Source organism: Cervus elaphus, chromosome 31, assembly GCF_910594005.1.
Source record: "Cervus elaphus chromosome 31, mCerEla1.1, whole genome shotgun sequence".
Lineage (NCBI taxonomy): Eukaryota > Metazoa > Chordata > Mammalia > Artiodactyla > Cervidae > Cervus > Cervus elaphus.
This window is the reverse complement of record NC_057845.1, coordinates 33,980,230-33,999,802: the sequence shown is the minus strand read 5'-3', so window position 1 is coordinate 33,999,802 and position 19,573 is coordinate 33,980,230. Positions and strand designations below refer to the sequence as shown.

Below are 19,573 nucleotides of genomic sequence, written 5' to 3'. Positions count from 1 at the left end.
ATAAAAAATCATTAACACTAATGTAGGGTCATAAGAAAGCAAAAACTACCTCTGCATTTTTGAACATCTTATTTCTTTGCTTGTTTCTATAAGATAAGGTAAAAAAAAAAGTCTCCCATGTTCACATTTTAATATGTCAGTGCTTCAGAGCACCATATTTTTTTTACCTATATTCTGGACATTTTCATGAATCATATGACACTAAGAAAAATTAAAATATACCATCTTGTCTCATATTTTATTACAATAACCCTAACTGACAGTAACTGACTTGATTTAATTATTCCGTATAATTAAGTAAAATTGGATCTCAATTCTTCTACTCTTTAGAAAAAGTGAGCCCTATAAATTTCTATTTAACGTGTTTTCTAGGCCATAACAAAGAAGCATACTGTACCTCTCATGTTGCTGGTTGTTGCAGATGTGGTTGGGCAGGTTGTTATGGCTACAGTGGTTGTGACTGTTGCAGAGGTAAGGGAGGGGATGATAGTAGTGGGAAGCAAAGTGTTGGGAACATCTGGTGAGTGGAAAAAAACAAAATATAAAACAAAATCATATCATGCAAACAAAACAGAAACATAAATGATTCAAATTATAAATACACATATCTTATTTAGGTTTAAATTTAACAGGCTTAAACAGATTATCTGGTACAAAGCTCCTTGTACCACGCAGTTCTTGTCATTTTTTTGTTCACTTATTTTTCATGCTCTTACACAAAGCAAAAACCTGGAGCAATGTTTGAGAATAAGCAGACGGCTTGCAATATTTTGAGTGAAATTTAAAATGACAAGAATTCATTTGTTCATTGAGTCATTTAAAATGTTTGACATGCAGTAGCAAAATACAGATAGGTAAAACAAAAATTGACATGCTTTGTCAAAGAAGTAAACAAAGAAACAACACAACAGAAAATATACACAAATAACACCACCATGTAAGATTAAAGAAACGTTAACGATGGATGAGTATATGCATGTTAAATACTTTTTGATATTTTTAGGCAAACAATGATAGGAAATAGGGTGAAAGCAATCTTTAGATACAAACAAAAACAAAGCCAATTGTTATTATTATTATTATTACTATTATTTTGCTTTTCCTTTTCTCACAAATGGTGTTAATGCACAGCTTAGAATCTTGCAATTCTTACCCTGATTAGCTGGCAACGCCTTCTAACAATTTTTCAGTACATAGAAGTCTTTAACAAGTATTGGGTCAACTAGCATGGAACTCAATATCTGAAATGTTTATGATTCATATTATTTGGCATACCTAGGAGAAGTTATTGAACATAGATTTGAACCATAATATTCAACCTCTAGTCCATAAATAGTCAAAGCTGGCAAAAGTTGACAGTAGATTAAAGTACAGAGGACATAATAGACTGAAAAATAGTTGAGAGTTTAACAAGATTTTCCTTCCTTTCACTCAAAAGCAGCTGAAACTTGGAAAAGCAGCATAAACACTGAAACAATATAGCCAGTGTCAAGCAATGAGAATTTCATTAAGATCCTGAGAGTCAACTCTTGTCTCAGGTGTATAGGCATATAATTTACACAGTGAGGAAATGAGAAACAGTTCACAAATTACCTGTTGTTACTGTGCTGGAATTTGATTTCACATGTTTGTTACACAGCCCCTATATATTCAGAGCATTTGATAGATTATTTTGCTATTAAAAGGCTTCCTGTCATTCCCTCAGTTAAAGTCTGTGAGTTACACTAAAATTTTTCTAGTTCCTTACTTTTGATAAATAGCCCTACTCAATCCTCAGACTTTAACCTGCTGAATTGTCTAAGCTGGAGACATCAGAAAACAGCATGAGATCATTCTCTTATCTTTGGTATTGATGTTTACACCTGTTTTTCAACAGGGAAAATACTTCCTGGCTAGTCAAATTAAGAAAATAACCTCCTGAAAATCCAATGGTGCTACATTAGTCACTAGAGAAAATGGGTATTACCTGGGGTGCAATTAACATGATCATGAAGTAGAATTGACTTTAACAACATTATAAATGAATAAATACTATGTATACATGCACGCTCATCTCTTGTTTACTAATTTGTTATACCTTCTTATTTTCATTATAAGCCTTCCTAAATAGTTAGGCATGCTGGAGATAAATGAAAGACATTTTCTAAATTAAAAAAAAAAAAAGTAATTCGAATTTTTACAAATATTCAAATTAGAAAATAATAGAATTTTTGTCAGTTAGCAAAATCATTTGCTCATTAGAATCTCCAAATATATGTACTTAATTAGTGAAAAGGGAAATATTTTCCAGGTCTATCAAATATAAGAATATACAATAATATAAGTCCCTTAAAACTCAGTGGAAAGAACTTGATATCACCAAACTATCACAGGTTATAAAATATTAGATTATTTGCTATTAGACACTGGATTAGAAGAAAATTTCATTGGCTCTGAAAAGCAGTTTTTCAAAATCATCTATATCATTTGATTCTCAGATGCAAATAACAGGATTTGGTGTTTTTATTTATTTGTTTGTTTAGCAAAAAATCTCACATTGTTTAGATTTCTTTACCTTACTGTGTATCAACAAAGATGGGCAATAACTAACTCTGATTTGTTTTGGAGACAATCTACATATTTTCATGCACATTCTTCTATAAACCAAGCAATATTCTTTTTTCCATGTGAAGATACATGATATATAGGGGCTTCCATCCCCATGCTAATATTCAAAAAATATAAAAACAGTGGGTAGTTTTAATAATTGCTAATCTACTTTAAGAGACCTGCCCTAGAGTCTTTTACAATGTCCACCACTAGTCATTATTGACTCACAATCTGGCTCTTGCTTATCTGATCATCATTTTCTCTCATCTTCTCCCCTTGACTTCATATGCACCTAAAAAGAAAGTGGCTGAAAGCAATTGATGGGAACCACCTTGGCTGATATGACAGCTGGGTCAAGAAAATGACTTGTCAAATAACAAATCACTCCCAGGCACTCTTACATATTTTTAATCACTAGTAACATTATTTCAGCTTACATGTTTGGAAACATTTTTGTTTTTGAAAAAAAAAAACAAAAACAAAAAACTGAGGGATTCTTTATTCTGTTCTTTCTTCTCACCACACTGTTCATTCAATTCTTTCAACTTTATTGTGAAATAGCAAACATTTAATCTTAATATTCAATGCCAGGAGAGTAATCAGAATCAATTACAACTCAACCATGTAAGATTAGCTGGAATTAGTTGGAATTCTCAGAAAGACCAAGAGAATCGAGTGATACTTCTTGTACCTAAACTTTCTATTGCTATGATTTTACTCAGTTTCACCACTTGGCAATGAAGCTTTGAATGGAAAAATTCTGCCTGCTTTTTTGTTGGTACCTAGCACAATTTAGAAGGCCAATAAAAATTTACTAAATGAATTTGTTCATAGAATTATAAGCATATAACGTATTTTAGGGGATATAGAAAAGTCAATTTTTTGACAAGTTAATATAAAACTAAAATATTTCATTACCCAAAGAAAGGCAATGCCAAAGAATGATCCAACTACTGCACAACTGCACTCATCTCACACGCTAGTAAAGTGATGCTTAAAATTTTCCAAGCCAGGCCTCAGCAATACGTGAACCATGAACTTCCAGATGTTCAAGCTTGTTTTAGAAAAGGTAGAGGAACCAGAGATCAAAGTGCCAACATCCACTGGATCATCAAAAAAGCAAGAGAGTTCCAGAAAAACATCTATTTCTGCTTTATTGGCTATGCCAAAGCCTTTGGCTGTGTGGATCACAATACACTGTGGAAAATTCTGAAAGAGATGGGAATACCAGACCACCTAACCTGCCCCTTGAGAAACCTGTATGCAGGTCAGGAAGCAACAGTTAGAACAGGACATGGAACAACTGACTGGTTCCAAATAAGAAAAGGAGTATGTCAAGGCTGCATATTGTCACCCTGGTTATTTAACTTATATGCAGAGTACATCATGAAAAATGCTGGGCTGGAGGAAGCACAAGCTGGAATCAATATTGCCAGGAGAAATATCAATAACCTCAGATATGCAGATGACACCACCCTTATGGCAGAAAGTGAAGAAGAACTAAAGAGCCTCTTGATGAAAGTGAAAGAGGAGAGTGAAAAAATTGGCTTAAAGTTCAATATTCAGAAAACTAAGATCATGGCATCCAGTCCCATCACCTCATGACAAATAGATGGGGAAGCAATGGAAACAGTGGCTGATTTTATTTTTCTGGGCTCCAAAACCACTGCAGATGATGATTGCAGACATGAAACTAAAAGATGCTTACTCCTTGGAAGGAAAGTTATGACCAACCTAGACAGCATATTGAAAAACAGAGACATTACATTGCCAACAAAGGTCTGTCTAGTCAAGGCTATGGTTTTTCCAGTAGTCATGTATGGATGTGAGAGTTGGACTCTAAAGAAAGCTTAGTGCAGAAGAGTTGATGCTTTTGAACTGTGGTGTTGGAAAAGACTCTTGAGAGTCCCTTGGACTGCAAGGAGTTTCAACCAGTCCATCCTAAAGGAGATCAGTCCTGGGTGTTCATTGGAAGGACTGATGCTGAAGCTGAAACTCCAATACTTTGGCCACCTGATGCAAAGAGCTGACTCACTTGAAAAGACCCTGATGCTGGGAAGGATTGAGGGCAGGAGGAGAAGGGGACGACAGAGGATGAGATGGTTGGATGGCATCACCGACTCAATGGAGATAGGTTTGTGTGGACTCCGGGAGTTGGTGATGGACAGGGAGGCCTGGTGTGCTGGGGTTCATGGAGTTACAAAGAGTCAGACACGACTGAGTGACCGAACTGATTTCATTGCTACTGATTACAAAAAGTTCTCCGTCCTTACCACATACAGAAATTTTTTTTTCATTTATTTTTATTAGTTGGAGGCTAATTACTTTACAATACTGTAGTGGGTTTTGTCATACATTGACATGAATCAGCCATGGAGTTACATGTATTCCCCATACCACTCCCCCCTCCCACCTTCCCTCTCTACCCTATCTTTCTGGGTCTTCCCAGTGCACCAGGCCCAAGCACTTGTCTCATGCATCCAACCTGGGCTGGTAATCTGTTTCACCATAGATAATATACATGTTTCGATGCTGTTCTCTCAAAATATCCCACCCTTGCCTTCTCCCACAGAGTCCAAAAGTCTGTTCTGTACATCTGTGTCTCTTTTTCTGTTTTGCATATAGGGTTATCATTACCCTCTTTCTAAATTCCATATATATGTGTTAGTAAAGACAGCCCTCAGATTGGGAGAAAATAATAGCAAATGAAGAAACAGACAAAGGATTAATCTCAAAAATAATTGAGCAAGCAATTCCTGCAGCTCAATTCCAGAAAAATAAATGACCCAATCAAAAAAATGGGCCAAAGAACTAAACAGACATTTCTCCAAAGAAGACATACAGATGGCTAACAAACACATGAAAAGATGCTCAACATCACTCATTATCAGAGAAATGCAAATCAAAACCACAATGAGGTACCATTACACGCCAGTCAGGATGGCTGCTATCCAAAAGTCTACAAGCAATAAATGCTGGAGAGGGTGTGGAGAAAAGGGAACCCTCTTACACTGTTGGTGGGAATGCAAACTAGTACAGCCGCTATGGAGAACAGTGTGGAGATTTCTTAAAAAACTGGAAATAGAACTGCCATATGACCCAGCAATCCCACTCCTGGGCATACACACTGAGGAAACCAGATCTGAAAGAGACACGTGCACCCCAATGTTCATCGCAGCACTGTTTATAATTGCCAGGACATGGAAGCAACCTAGATGCCCATCAGCAGACGAATGGATAAGGAAGCTGTGGTACATATACACCATGGAATATTACTCAGCCATTAAAAAGAATTCATTTGAATGAGTTCTAATGAGATGGATGAAACTGGAGCCCATTATACAGAGTGAAGTAAGCCAGAAAGATAAAGAACATTACAGCTTACTAATACAGAAACTTTTTATTTCCTGAAGCATACATTTTCAAGACTACAATCTGAAAGTCCTTTCAGTAAATATCCTTGCTAACAAAATGAGGACTTCCCTGGTGACCCAGTGGTAAAGAATCCACCTGCCAATGCAGGAGATGCGGATTTGATTCCTGGGTCAAAAAGATCCCCTGGAGAAGAAAATGTCAATCCACTCCACAATTCTCCCCTGGAAAATTCCACAGACAGAGGTGCCTGGTGAGTTATAGTCCATGGGGCTGCAAAGAGTCTGACAAGACTTAGTGACTAAGCAACCACAACAATAAACAACAAAACAGACTGAGTTTTTGTCTATATATTCTGCTACTCTGAAAGCTGTGTGAGCCTGACCTGAGATTCTTGCACTCCGCATCTCCTTGGGAACTCCCTCCATTTTCACCTGATTTGAGACTTTCCAAGAAAGGGTGAAAGGCTAGGAAAGACCACTGAGTAACTCATTGTGATCAGTGGTAAATGATCACAGCAAAATTGTGAGTTATCTATTACTATCCCCACTTAATGGATGAGAAGATTTTGAGATAGTTTCCTTGCCTTGAAAATCATACATACATATGCCATATTATAGAGATAATTTTCTTAAATATACAAGTATACTGGAGAGACAAATTTCTCTAACATTTCCATCTCAAGATGATTTATTTTACCTGCCTGACTGTAACTCTTGTCAAAGCAGAAATTAGTGAAATTCTGAGCTGTCTTCCTGAGTCCAAACATCTACCTCTCTAGTTTTTACCCCTACAAGTGAGCACCAATATTTAACATCATTCAGCAATTATTTTAAAGGTTTTGGCCTTTTATTTAAACATTGATAATGAGAGTGAAGCTATATTTCCTTAAGGAAATACAAAATTGGAAACACAAGTAATAGTCATTACCTTATTTTTGAGGTATCTAGAATCTTGTATGTTTTAAAACCATTATGCTATTAACATAAAGCATACTCAATCAAATATAGCACAGGATATAAAATGCAGATCATTGTCTCCTTTTTTACAACACATTCATTTTTTCTCTCTCCTTGTTGAATAAAATACAATGTGTAGAATAAAAATACACTGATTTATATGCAGAAGAATTAAAAATGTGCACATATACAATAAAAGTAACTTAATCCTGCTTCAACATCAATTTATTAATTCTGTTCATAAAGCCACATAATCTGCAGTCATATTAATATTATAAGTAATCTGCTAAATATGACATCAATTTAGAAGATTTTGCCTTACATGTTCACATCCTATGATTAAAGGGTATTTAAATGGATACAAAAATAGCTATAAATGAAAAACAGAAAAAATCAATAGTATATAATTTGTGGATATTAACATTCAGAAATGGCAGCTATCTAATAGATCAACCAATTAACTACATGATATTTCATCTCTGTTTTCTACAATATAAAGACTGGTTCAAATTTTTCATTGTCATTTTCCTTGGAGAGCATGTTAATCTAATTAAATACTGTTGAATTTGCCTGAAAAAAAAAAAAGTGGCTAAGTTAAGAAGTTCAGCATTTATAATTTACAAATTTACTGTATTATATAATATATTTTCTAGATATTAACATAAAAATGATGAAGCTAACAACTGATAAAAAATGTAGTTTATGTAAATAGGTATTTTTAAAAATGAACAAAGTGAAAATAATTAAGATTTTGCCTATTTTAATTTAGATCTGATCAGAGAAATTAGTATATAGATAAAATTTAAAACCAAAAAGAGAAATTTCAATAAAGTTCTTCAAAATCATAAATAACAAAACATCTTCTAGTAAGTAAGAAATTTGAATGTGAAACAATAGTATCTTCAAGTTGTTAAAAATTGTTATCACAATATATACAAATGTGTAACACCGATCTCTAAAATTGTGATTATGTGTTTAAATCCTTTCTTAGCAGATTAAATTTTAGGGAGCTACTCATTTACTATATACTGTTGCTGCTGCTGCTGCTAAGTCACTTCAGTCGTGTCCAACTCTGTGCGACCTCATAGACGGCAGCCCACCAGGCTCCCCCGTCCCTGGGATTCTCCAGGCAAGAACACTGGAGTGGCTTGCCATTTCCTTCTCCAGTGCATAAAAATGAAAAGTGAAGGTGAAGTCGTTCAGTCATATCTGACTCTTGGCGACCCCATGGACTGCAGCCTACTAGGCTCCTCCATCCATGGGATTCTCCAGGCAAGAGTACTGGAGTGGGTTGCCATTGCCTTCTCCTACTATATACTAACATGGGTAAAACTTGCTAAAATGGTTTTGTGGTTTAAATAAGATATTTAAATGAATTCATAGAGGTCCAAGATTCATTATTTATTATTTATTAATAAAATGTTATTGTTTTAGAAAACTATAGTAGCCATAATAAAATCAGGAATTTCCTTTAAAGAAAAAATTTGCAAATTTGTATTGATGGGGAGCTGAGAAAAATAAAGGTCCAAGCATGAAAATATTTGCCTATAGTTTTACCTACACAAAGAGGTTAAGTTAAAATAAATTACAATTTTCATCTTACTTGTAACATATATAAAGAGTTACCCTAACATATAAGGAAAATTCAGGAATATTTCAATAATGTCAGATAAAACCCCAAATCTAGTCAATTGTGCAATTGTATATTATGAAGACAAAATCTGAGTAAGCGGCAAAAGTTATTCATGTGAGTGAATGTTGAGTACAAATTAATGCAGTATAAATACTGTGGGTTACTTCTATAAGAACCTATTCACTTGCAGAAACACAATTTCTACTCATACAACAAAGCTATTGAATCAGGAAACCAAAATCTGTGTTCCCAGGGACCACGGCTAAACTTTGCTATGACAGTTCATCAGTCCATCATGTCTCCTGCTTAATCTCTATGACTCTCATCTGAGCTCCAAACTTATACCCACTTGAGTTGCCTCACTGTTCAAGTTTTCTGGAACAACAGGGGCTAGAGGTCTTCAGCGCATGTATGCCTGGCTTCTTTTCTTTATTTCTTATAATGCCAGTTAGCTTAAACAGAAAAGCCAAAGACTGGAACACAAGACATCTGCCCTGACACAAGTGACTTCCCCAAGTTTTAGACTCAGCTCTTTCTGTTCTCTTTGTTGCATGTTTTCGGAGTTACATTCTGTTTCACATTAGTTTTCTCTTTCATGTTTAATTCCTTCCCTCAACGTGCTTTCAAGCACTTCACATTCACCTCTACACATGCTTATTTTCCATATTACCATGACACATATATTTATGGACCTATGTTCCTAATAAACTGTAAGCTCAATCTTTAGAAATCAGCATGTTTTTGCTTTTAAAAATATAACTTTGCCTTGGTACAAATTTACTCTGATCCAACCCATCGGTATCACCTAGTCTCATCTTAAAGTAGCCTCCCCTTTTTTGATGTGCCTAGTAAAATGCTACCCTCAACTTTCAGCCTTATTCCTACCTGCTCTGTAAAGACTTCCTTGATCAACTAAACCCCAAATGATTTCCTTTTTCTGAACACTTTTTGTGCTTTCTGAGTTTATCTAGTGTTCCTGCATTTTGTTACCTATACCCCTCTACCATAAAATTAAGGGCTTCCCTGGTGGCTCAAATGGTGAGAATCTGCCTGCAATGAGGGAGACCTGGGTTTGATCCCTGGGTTGGGAAGATCCCTTGGAGGAGGGCATGGCAACCCACTCCAGTATTCTTGCCTGGAGAATCCCATGGACAGAGGAGCCTGATGTATTGCCATAACAATGTTGTTTACATTCATGACCACACTATTGTGATCCCACCCAGAGTTATGTGCCTCTCACTAGTTATATTGCTCTCTCTATCTTTCCTTCAGTGGAGAATATCTATCAAAATACATGAGTAGCATTAAGGTAAAATTTTTAAATTTTTTTTAAGTAACATAGTCACTAATACACTCAACTATTCTCTTAATAATAAAGTTCACAGTAAACAGAATACATACCATAGCTCCTCATGAAATTAATGGTTGAAATCTGGGAAGCTATCACATTTACTTGGCAATTAATGCATTACTAGTTTGTTTTTTTTTTTCATGAATATAAAAGATGATAAGATAACAGAGGAAATAGGTATCAAATCCATGGTACCCTTGTGACTCCTTAGGGTACTCAGCTCTAGGCTTTGAGTTTGACTGATAATTTATAAATAATGCATCTTTTGGTGGTAATAGTAATGTTATCAGTACATAGGAAATGGCATCAATTTTAAAGACATGGATCAGTAATTGCACCTTATACATGGTTGATCTCTGCAAAAAAATTATCCTTCCTCCTCCTTTTACCATTCATGAAGTAATTTTTAGGAATTTCTGCTAAGAATCATCCAGTCTAAAAAATTAAAATGCAGCATACTGAAGAATATTACATTCCAAATGCAACTTTTCAATGTTTTTAAAAGTGTCAGAGCTCTAAATCATCACACTCAATTCAAAATAATAGAAAAAGAGCCCTTTTTCACATCCTAATGAAGGAATTCAAAAAACGCAACTATATTTTGTTATTGGAGCTTATTAGAGCACAACAGATCCTGTATAACCTTGTCAAAATGAAATCACTTCCAACAAGCACTGTATACAATAAACTCCAGAGTATTACAGCACCTTTTTTCCAATAACGAGCTTTTCAGGTTAAAGGTATATTCTGTTCTCTACAAATGCAGTGTACAATAATTTCTAACTTGTCAACCTGTTTTGTTTTGTGGCAGTTTCTCTTTTTAAAAATGGCATTCTGGCCCATTCAGATTGGATTTTCGAAGCAAAATTAAGTCTAAAGAGTCCCAGAAGCACAAGCTGTTTGTTTCCTCTCCAAGGACCAGTATTCAATAGGGAGAAAAACTGTTACCATTTAGTCTGGACTCATGTGTCTACTTCCTTTCCACTTTCTGTCACTAACTCCCCTAGGTGGTCCTGGGATAATCAACAGCGAATCCAAACCAAGGTTTATTATTGGAGATATGAAAGGCTATTAGTGGAATATTGTTAACCAGAATTTGACATATTAATGTAAGAAGTAGCTTTCTGATAGAAATTATTCACATTCCCTAATTTTAAAAATAGTAAGGCATCTTTAACTTTATCGATAATTACAGTGCCATTGGAAGCAACTGTAAAAGGAAAAGTTTACTGTATTTGATTTTTTTGCCTGTGCAGAGGACATTTATCTGTTCCCATTATGTTCAGCTACTTGTAACAGCCTATTTGGATTATAGCATAAGAATGGATAACAGCACCAAGGCTTTTACTTAAATGACAATCTCCAGGTTGACAAGGCCTCAACAAGCCAGAGCTTGCCTCCTCTTCCAGAGCCATATGGTAACCTCATCTGCTTCATAAAAAGGAACCCTTTCAAAAATTAGATTTGAATGCATCCCTTTTCATTCCTCTGAGAGCTTCAACTGGCTTCACATACTGAATGAAATCCTTATACAATTTAAAAAAAGAAAAAAAAAAAAGGCTGTTCTTGAAAAATGAAAACTACTGCAATTTTAAACTGTAGGTGGCAACCAACAGTCTTATGTAATTATGAGAAAAGTTGATGAATAATATCAGTCTGTTATTGAAAAAAATGTATGCTTTTTTCTTTAAAAATAATCTTTTAAATTTCAAGCTGACAAAGGAAAGAGAAATTTAAAATGGGGGAAAATTCCTTTGAAATGTATGATTCTATATTATTTAGGCCCACCTATTTCCGTACTGGGAGCTCTTTCCTAAAAGTACTTTGTGCTCAGTCGCTGAGTTGTGTCCAACTCTTTGTGGCCCCATGAACTGTTGCCCCCCAGGCTCTTTTGTCCATGGGATCTTTCAAGCAAGAATACTGGAGTGGGTTGCCATTTCCTTCTCAAGGAAAATTACTTTACCAAAAAGTAAATCAGATGATTTGATCAAATACTTTTTAAGTATTAAGTATTTCTAATGCTTCCCATTTGAAGAAAAAACTTAAATATAAATATACAAAAAGGAGTGGTGTGATGTAGTAAAAAAGTAGTGCTTGAAAAATCAAGATATTTTGATTTTTCATTTAGGTTCTGTGATAAAATAATAGAGACATTTTGCCTATAATTTAATCCCTTTGCGCCTATGCTTATTCATCCAAAAAACACAGTTCAGATCTGGTCTTTTATATAAATCATTTTGGACCAAGTTTCTTTATTAGTGATGAGTAACCGTTGATTTTCTAAAAGCAAACATCTTCACTCAGGAAATTTTGTAGCTGTGAAAAAATTTTGTATGACTTTAGGAGATTCATTCAATCTCTAAAGATGGTACAGATTTAAAAATGCAAGGAAGTAAACTTATATAATACTTCATATCATAAATCATATCTCTCCAAACTTCAAGATAATCTTATGTGGGCTTTGAAAAATTAATGATAACAAGAATGGAATACTAAGAAATGCTCATATAAGTGAACTTTCAGGAGACAAAAATCACTCTTCATATCAAGACTGGTATTTAAATATATCATGCTTATGACTAAAATATCTCAAACTTTCTCTGCTTGGTCCTATTTTTGAAATGTTTATTTGCTATTATGCAAAGTATTTCTGTAACTCATACTAAGCTATATATATTACATATGTATATGTTTATAAATATATATATATATATACAGAGAGAGAGCTGAACCTCTGTTAGCTCAGATGGCAAAGGATCTGCCTGCAATGCAGGAGACCCAGGTTTGATCCCTGTGTCAGGAAGATCCCTTGGAGAAGGGAATGACAACCCACACCAGTATTCTTGCCTGTGGAATCCCATGGACAGAGGAGACTGGCAGACTACAGTCCATGGGGTCATAAAGAGTCAGACTGAGTGACTAACACACACACACACACCCATATTTTACTATGTATATTTCTCACCATGTAGAAACATTTCTAATTTTATCTTGATTCCTCTTCCTATTTAATACACAGATTCCATGAGAGAATAACTATGGGTTCTGGGTCCTGAACCAAATATCCTGAGGGCATAACTAAACTGTGCTACTCTCCTATGTTACCAACTTGTATAAGTTGAAAAATGCTGTCATGAAATTGGAGTTTATTACACAGCAGTAATTTTGGTGAATTCTAATTTTCACATACATGTTTGTTGTCTGATCAATGCTTACAGGTAATAAAATGAATGAGTTGGAAAACTCAGCAGTGGCCACAGGACTGGAAAAGGTCAGTTTTCATTCCAATCCCAAAGAAAGGTAATGCCAAAGAATGTTCAAACTATCGCACAATTGCACTCATCTCACATGCTAGCAAAGCAATGCTCAAAAATCTCCAAGCCAGGCTTCAGCAACACGTGAACCGTGAACTTCCAGATGTTCAAGCTGGATTTAGAAAAGGCAGAGGAACCAGAGATTGAATTGGCAATATCCGCTGGATTATCGAAGAAGCAAGAGAGTTTCAGAAAAACATCAATTTCTGCTTTATTGACTATGCCAAAGCCTTTGACTGTGTGCAACACAATAAACTGTGGAAAATTCTGAAAGAGATGGGAATACCAGACCATCTGACCTGCCCCTTGAGAAACCTGTATGCAGGTCAGGAAGCAACAGTTAGAACTGGACATGGAACAACAGACTGGTTCCAAATAAGAAAAGGAATATGTCAAGGCTGTATATTGTCACCCTGGTTATTTAACTTAAACGCAGAATACATCATGAGAAATGCTGGCCTGGAAGAGGCACAAGCTGGAATCAAGATTGCCGGGAGAAATATTAATAACCTCAGATATGCAGATGACACCACCCTTATGGCAGAAAGTGAAGAAGAACTAAAGAGCCTCTTGAGGAAAGTGAAAGAGGAGAGTGAAAAAGTTGGCTTAAAGCTCAACATTCAGAAAACTAAGATCATGGCATCCAGTCCCATCACTTCATGGCAAATAGATGGGAAAACAGTGGAAACAGTGGCTGACTTTATTTTTCTGGGCTCCAAAATCACTGCAGATGGTGATTGCAGCCATGAAATTAAAGGACGCTTACTCCTTGGAAGGAAAGTTATGATCAACGTAGGTGGCATATTAAAAAGAAGAGACATTACTTTGTCAACAAAGGTCTGTATAGTCAAGGCTATAGTTTTTCCAGTGGTCATGTACGGATGTGAGCGTTAGACTATAAAGAAAGCTTAGTGCAGAAGAGTTGATGCTTTTGAACTGTGGTGTTGGAGAAGCCTCTTGAGAGTCCCTTGGACAGCAAGGAGATCCAACCAGTTCATCCTAAAGGAAATCAGTCCTGGGTGTTCATTGGAAAGACTGATATTGAAGTTGAAACTCCAATACTTTAACCACCTGATGGGAAGAACTGACTCATCTGAAAAGACCCTGATGCTGGAAAAGATTGAGGGCAGGAGGAGAAGTGGATGACAGAGGATGAGATGGTGTGATGGTATCACCGACTCAACAGACATGCATTTGGGTAAACTGCGGCAGTTGGTGATGGACAGGGAGGCCTGGCGTGCTGCAGTTCATGGGGTCACAAAGAGTTGGACATGATTGAGTGACTGAACTGAATTGAATAAACTGCATTCAAATATAATATTTAATATTCCAATATAGAAGCTTATTTAAATGAAAATTAAAGGAGATTTGGGGAATGTTTCAAAAATATTATTATACAGTTATCCTATAATTTAACCAAAAAGAGCTATTTACAGATACTTTTTGTGCAAGTATATTAATAATAGAAACTTTTTCATGTATGTAATCACAAGCTGGAATCAAGATTGCCAGAAGAAATATCAACAACCTCAGATATTCAGATGATACCACTCTTAAGGCAGAAAGTAAAGAGGAACTAAAGAGACTCTTGATAAAGGTGAAAGAAGAGAGTGAAAAAACTGGCCTGAAACTCAACATTCAAAAATCCAAGATCATGGCAACTGGTCCATGGCAATTGGTCCCATCATTTTATGGCAAATAGAAGGGGAAAAAGTGGAAGCAGTGACAGATTTTATTTTCTTCAGCTTCAAAATCACTGCAGATGGTGACTGCAGTGATGAAATTAAAAGACTCTTGTTTCTTGGAATGAAAGCTATGAAAAACCTTGACAGTTATTAAAAATCAGAGATATCACTTTGCCAGCAAAGGTCCATCTAATCAAATATATGGTTTTTCCAACAGTCATGTACGGATGTGAGAGTTGGACCATAAAGAAGGCTGAGCACTGAATGTGGTGCTGGGGAAGATTCTTGAGAGTCCCTTGGACAGCAAGGAGATCAAATCAGTCAATTCTAAAGGAAATCAACCCTGAATATTCACTGAAAGAACTGATGCTGAAGCTGAAACCCCAATACTTTTGCCACCTGATGAAAAGAGCTGACTCATTGGAAAAGATCCTGATGATAGGAAGGATTGAAGGCAAAAGGAGAAGGCAACTGCAGATGGATGAGATGGTTACACAGCATCAACTCAATGGACATGACTTTGAGCAAGCTCCTGGAGACAGTGAAGGACAGGGTAGCATGGTGTGCTGCGGTCCATGGGGTCACAAAGAGTCAGATATGACTTAGCGACTGAACAGCAATAAGAAGTATCAGGGACTGATAAGCTATAATATTTGGGTTTTATACTAAGTGTGATGAAATGCTTTTGGCAAAATTTAAACAGGGTAAGACTGAAGACTATGCATATAAAATATTTATATATTGCATCCATGTGGGAACGAGACTAGAGAAGGGGAAGCAAGGAACCAATTAACAATGTTTCAATAGTCTAGGTGAGAGAGGATGGTGGAAAGGAGACATACTCAGAAGATGGTCAGGAAATAGTGTTAGCAGGATATGCTGATGAATTGGAAAGAGAGGCAGAGAAAATTACAGGATAATTCTTAGATTCTGTAATAAGTACATGATCTGTTGTTACAATATTTGTCAAAACTACATTTTTGTTAGAAGCTACAAAGCAGGTTTTATGTAATAGCTTCCTCTATTTAAAATGCCATTGCTTCTAAAAAGGAATGCCAAAAATGTCCCCCATGGACTATTGAATACTGCTTGAATTTGCTAATGAATGAATGCATATATACTGAGGGAGAAGAGTTCTATACATTTTATAAAGCTATAATCTAGGCGTTTTTGCACATAAAAAAATCTAGAAAGCCTAAATACCAAAGGTATAATCCTTCTGTTTCTGCTTACCATACTGTAATCGACAGAAAAGATCATATATAAAGAGTGCAAGAGAAAATATTTTAAATGTTGCATTTGTTGGGTAGTGAAGTCTTTCATCCCTTCAGACAGGAATGAGGGTTTCCTCATGGCCAGTTTAGTCAGTGACCCATCTAGGTACCATAGACACATTGATTGATACTGCAGAGTGGTATCTCTGAATGAATTTTTATCTTGAAAAGTGAAACTTTGTTCACGTTATGTTCATCTTAAAGAGATGGAATGTAGCCTCAGCTCCATGTTGAGTACGCCTGCACAAATCCACCTTTCAAAAAGCTTTGTAATGAAAGTAGTGCCCCTGCCTCCACTATTTGATCCCATTCCACGTCTCTCTGTAGAGTTCAACAGCATATTCATCCAGTCAGAGGTACGCCTTTCCCACAGGCATCACAGCCCTCCCTGCTGTTTCATGTCCAGAGATGCTATGCTTTATCTCAGCGATTAAAGAAGGCACTGTTTTAAGAGTGATCCAACTAGTTTACTGTCTGGAAACTCTCAACTGAAGATGAGAGCGGCAACCACAGCGCTCTTCCATTAGTGCACTGTTTGTTGTTCCATATGGATGTCTTTTTCTACCCTTTGCTTCCTACACTGTATATTTTTCCATCGATGCTTCTAAAGAAAACTTCTCCAAAGGAAAATGCTCGTTGCGAGCACACAGAATTAATTTACCAACTGGCAGGTCTGTTTCCATATGAGGAAACAGATTTTAGCTGAATCCCTTTAGAATGTTTGCTAGGCTGTACATCTGTCCATAATCCAGTCTTCTCTTTCCTGCTCCCCACCCACTCATCTGAGCTCAGAGATTCACTCTCTTACTTTCTTTCTGATCTGTATCACCTTTCCTAACAGAACAGTTAAGTTTAAAAAAAAAAAATTGTGCAGATTCTCAATGTTTCTAAATGTTTTGTATTATTTTGTAATTATAACAGTAAATGTAGGTGTGATTGCCGACTTTTTAGTCTAGCTACATATTTACTATGAAGAACTGAGGTGTATTTAAATTTTAATTGATGAGAGTTCTTACTAGCTCTCAAAACATTGATAATCATAGCAGAAATATGTGAAGCATAAGACTAGGAAAGTATGCATACTTGCTCAGTTCTAGAGTAAGACAAATTTAAAAACAAATTTCAGATATTACTTTATAGTAGTCCTAATCTGTTTCATAATTAGTACTGCATGCATCTATATATGTATTATTTATTTTGCTAACTTTAGGATCAGGCACTAATAACTCTTAAGCAATTGAACATATACTTTGCACATTTTTTTTTTTTTTTAATATTTGAAGGAGGTAACAGATGGCTTGGAAATGTTTGTTAAAGTGAAAGAAAGGCTACGCTCCATGACTCAATTTGTCTCTCTCCCATGATAAGCAAACTGGCTGAAAGGAAGAATTAACACCTAAAATGAGAAGTGAACTTGCGTTTACCTATAGTCTCTGAAAGAAACAGATACCTAACTAAACAACACAGCTTCAAAGTTTGTCTTGATGCAAAAACCTGCAATATCTTGGTGTACAACTTTCTGTCTCTCTGCATTTCTGACATTTTTTATTAACAATAAAAGCAGAGTGAAAGGAAAATAGCAGTTGTATTGATTTTTTAAAGTTGGAAAGGCATATTTAATAGCTTGATGCCTTTCACTAAACCAAAACACATAGATATTTCTCTAAAAATTAAAAACTTGAAACACTTTGTTATAATTGTTCTTACTAGCTAACCATAAAATGTGATAGATCTTATTCTATATATGTGTTATTCTGAGGTAAATTATCCTGAAAACAAACAAAAATCAATATCAGACTTTTCACCAGTATTTATTTCAATAGATACATGAACAAATATATAAAACAAACTGTAACTGTCATGTTTTAGGGATACAAAGTCAGCAACTGTCAGTAAACTGGTTGAGATTACATAAACAAGCTTTTTACACTATTTCATTTTCTACTATGATAATAATACTAGTTATGGAGAGTTTTACTTGTCATAAAGATGAAATTTGCTAGAAAAAGCAAAATACGTACATATAGAGAAAACTAAAAATGTGGAAAGGTGAAAGGTGGGCAATTTTACTCAAAATAAGAATAGCGAGAGTTAAGGTAATGAAGAAGTAATGAAGTGTTATAAAAGCTTATTTACATAAGTTGATAAACAATGAATCAGTGGAATAAAAACAATGGCAAAATGGTTTTAAATTTCACATAAGGGTGACTATGGTAATGTGAAAAGTAAATTCAAAGACAGATGGGGAATATCATGAAAAACGTTCTGGAATAGTGCATCTCAGCCCTGCCATGACTGTCTGAGACAGCACTGAGTTGGGTCCCAGGTGGAGTGAGTTCTCCACTGAAACTCAAACTGGAATCCCCGTTACTCCCCTCTACAGTGTGGGCCTGCCGTAGTTAGTACAGCTACAGGTAGAAGAAGAAATAAGTTACTCATTTTTTTTTCTACTTAATATAAGTAATATACTGTATTTCTTCTGAATTCTGGGAAGGGTTTTGAGGCTAGAGATGACAGTAAAAGAGTTCCAGCATCTTTGTCCATCTTCCATTTGTATTCTAAGATGTTGGTTATGCATTTCTCTAGCATGAATGTGAAGGGAGGTCAAAGGCATTGGAATAGTTAAGGAGGAAGAAGTTTAGGACTTGGAAGGATGTGGTCATTTGTGTTTTTTCACTCTTCACAGATATTCTTTCAAACTGTTCCAGGTACTGCATATTTCTGACACTTCCAAAAGAATATTTTTTAATCAGTGGATGACAAATAAATACAAGAATTTAAGTTGCTCCCAAGCACAAAATAAGACTGGTATCAGATCAATTGCAATTCTCGGCAGCCGTTCTTTATGTGATGAATAGGTATCTTCTATGATCTTCGTATCTATACAAAAAGATGCAGGTCTGGATAGTCTCTCTTTGGGGAGAGAATATTTTATCTATACTTTCTGAATTTGATGTTGCATCAGAGGAACAAGAGTAATTATAACTTCCACTCTGCTCTCTTTATATTACTAATTTGCTGTAGTGTTGATATTTTTATGATCTTCTCTATTGCTTAGCTAATAAAAATAGAGAATTTCCTCATTCTTTAATAGAGATAATTTAATTTATGTTCTGGGTACCACTCAAGGAAGATAATGGATGGTAAACTATACAACTCTTGGGTAAATTTTATACCAGAGGATTGGATTGAGATTGCCTTTGGTATCATAAGACTACTCAGTCAGTCAGTCAGTTCAGTTGCTCAATTTTGTCCGACTCTTTGCAACCCCACAGACTGCAGCACGCCAGGCTCCCCTGTCCATCAGCAACTCCTGGAGCTTACTCAAACTCATGTCCATCGAGTCGGTGATGCCATCCAACCATCTCATCCCCTGGCATCCCCTTCTTCTCCTGC

General features: G+C 35.7%; 1 protein-coding gene across 5 annotated transcripts in view; it reads right to left on the bottom strand.

Moving 5' to 3' along the window:
* Positions 1-19,573, bottom strand: part of CADM2 (cell adhesion molecule 2) — a 1,201,425-nt gene that overhangs the window by 82,181 nt on the left and 1,099,671 nt on the right. For 3 of the 5 annotated variants that reach the window (XM_043892915.1, XM_043892916.1, XM_043892919.1), the window contains one exon: positions 398-517. The exons of the other annotated variants lie outside the window; for them this stretch is intronic. In XM_043892915.1, coding sequence (XP_043748850.1) covers positions 398-517 — 120 coding nt within the window. The remainder of the gene's footprint in view (positions 1-397; positions 518-19,573) is intronic. 5 annotated transcript variants of the gene reach the window in all.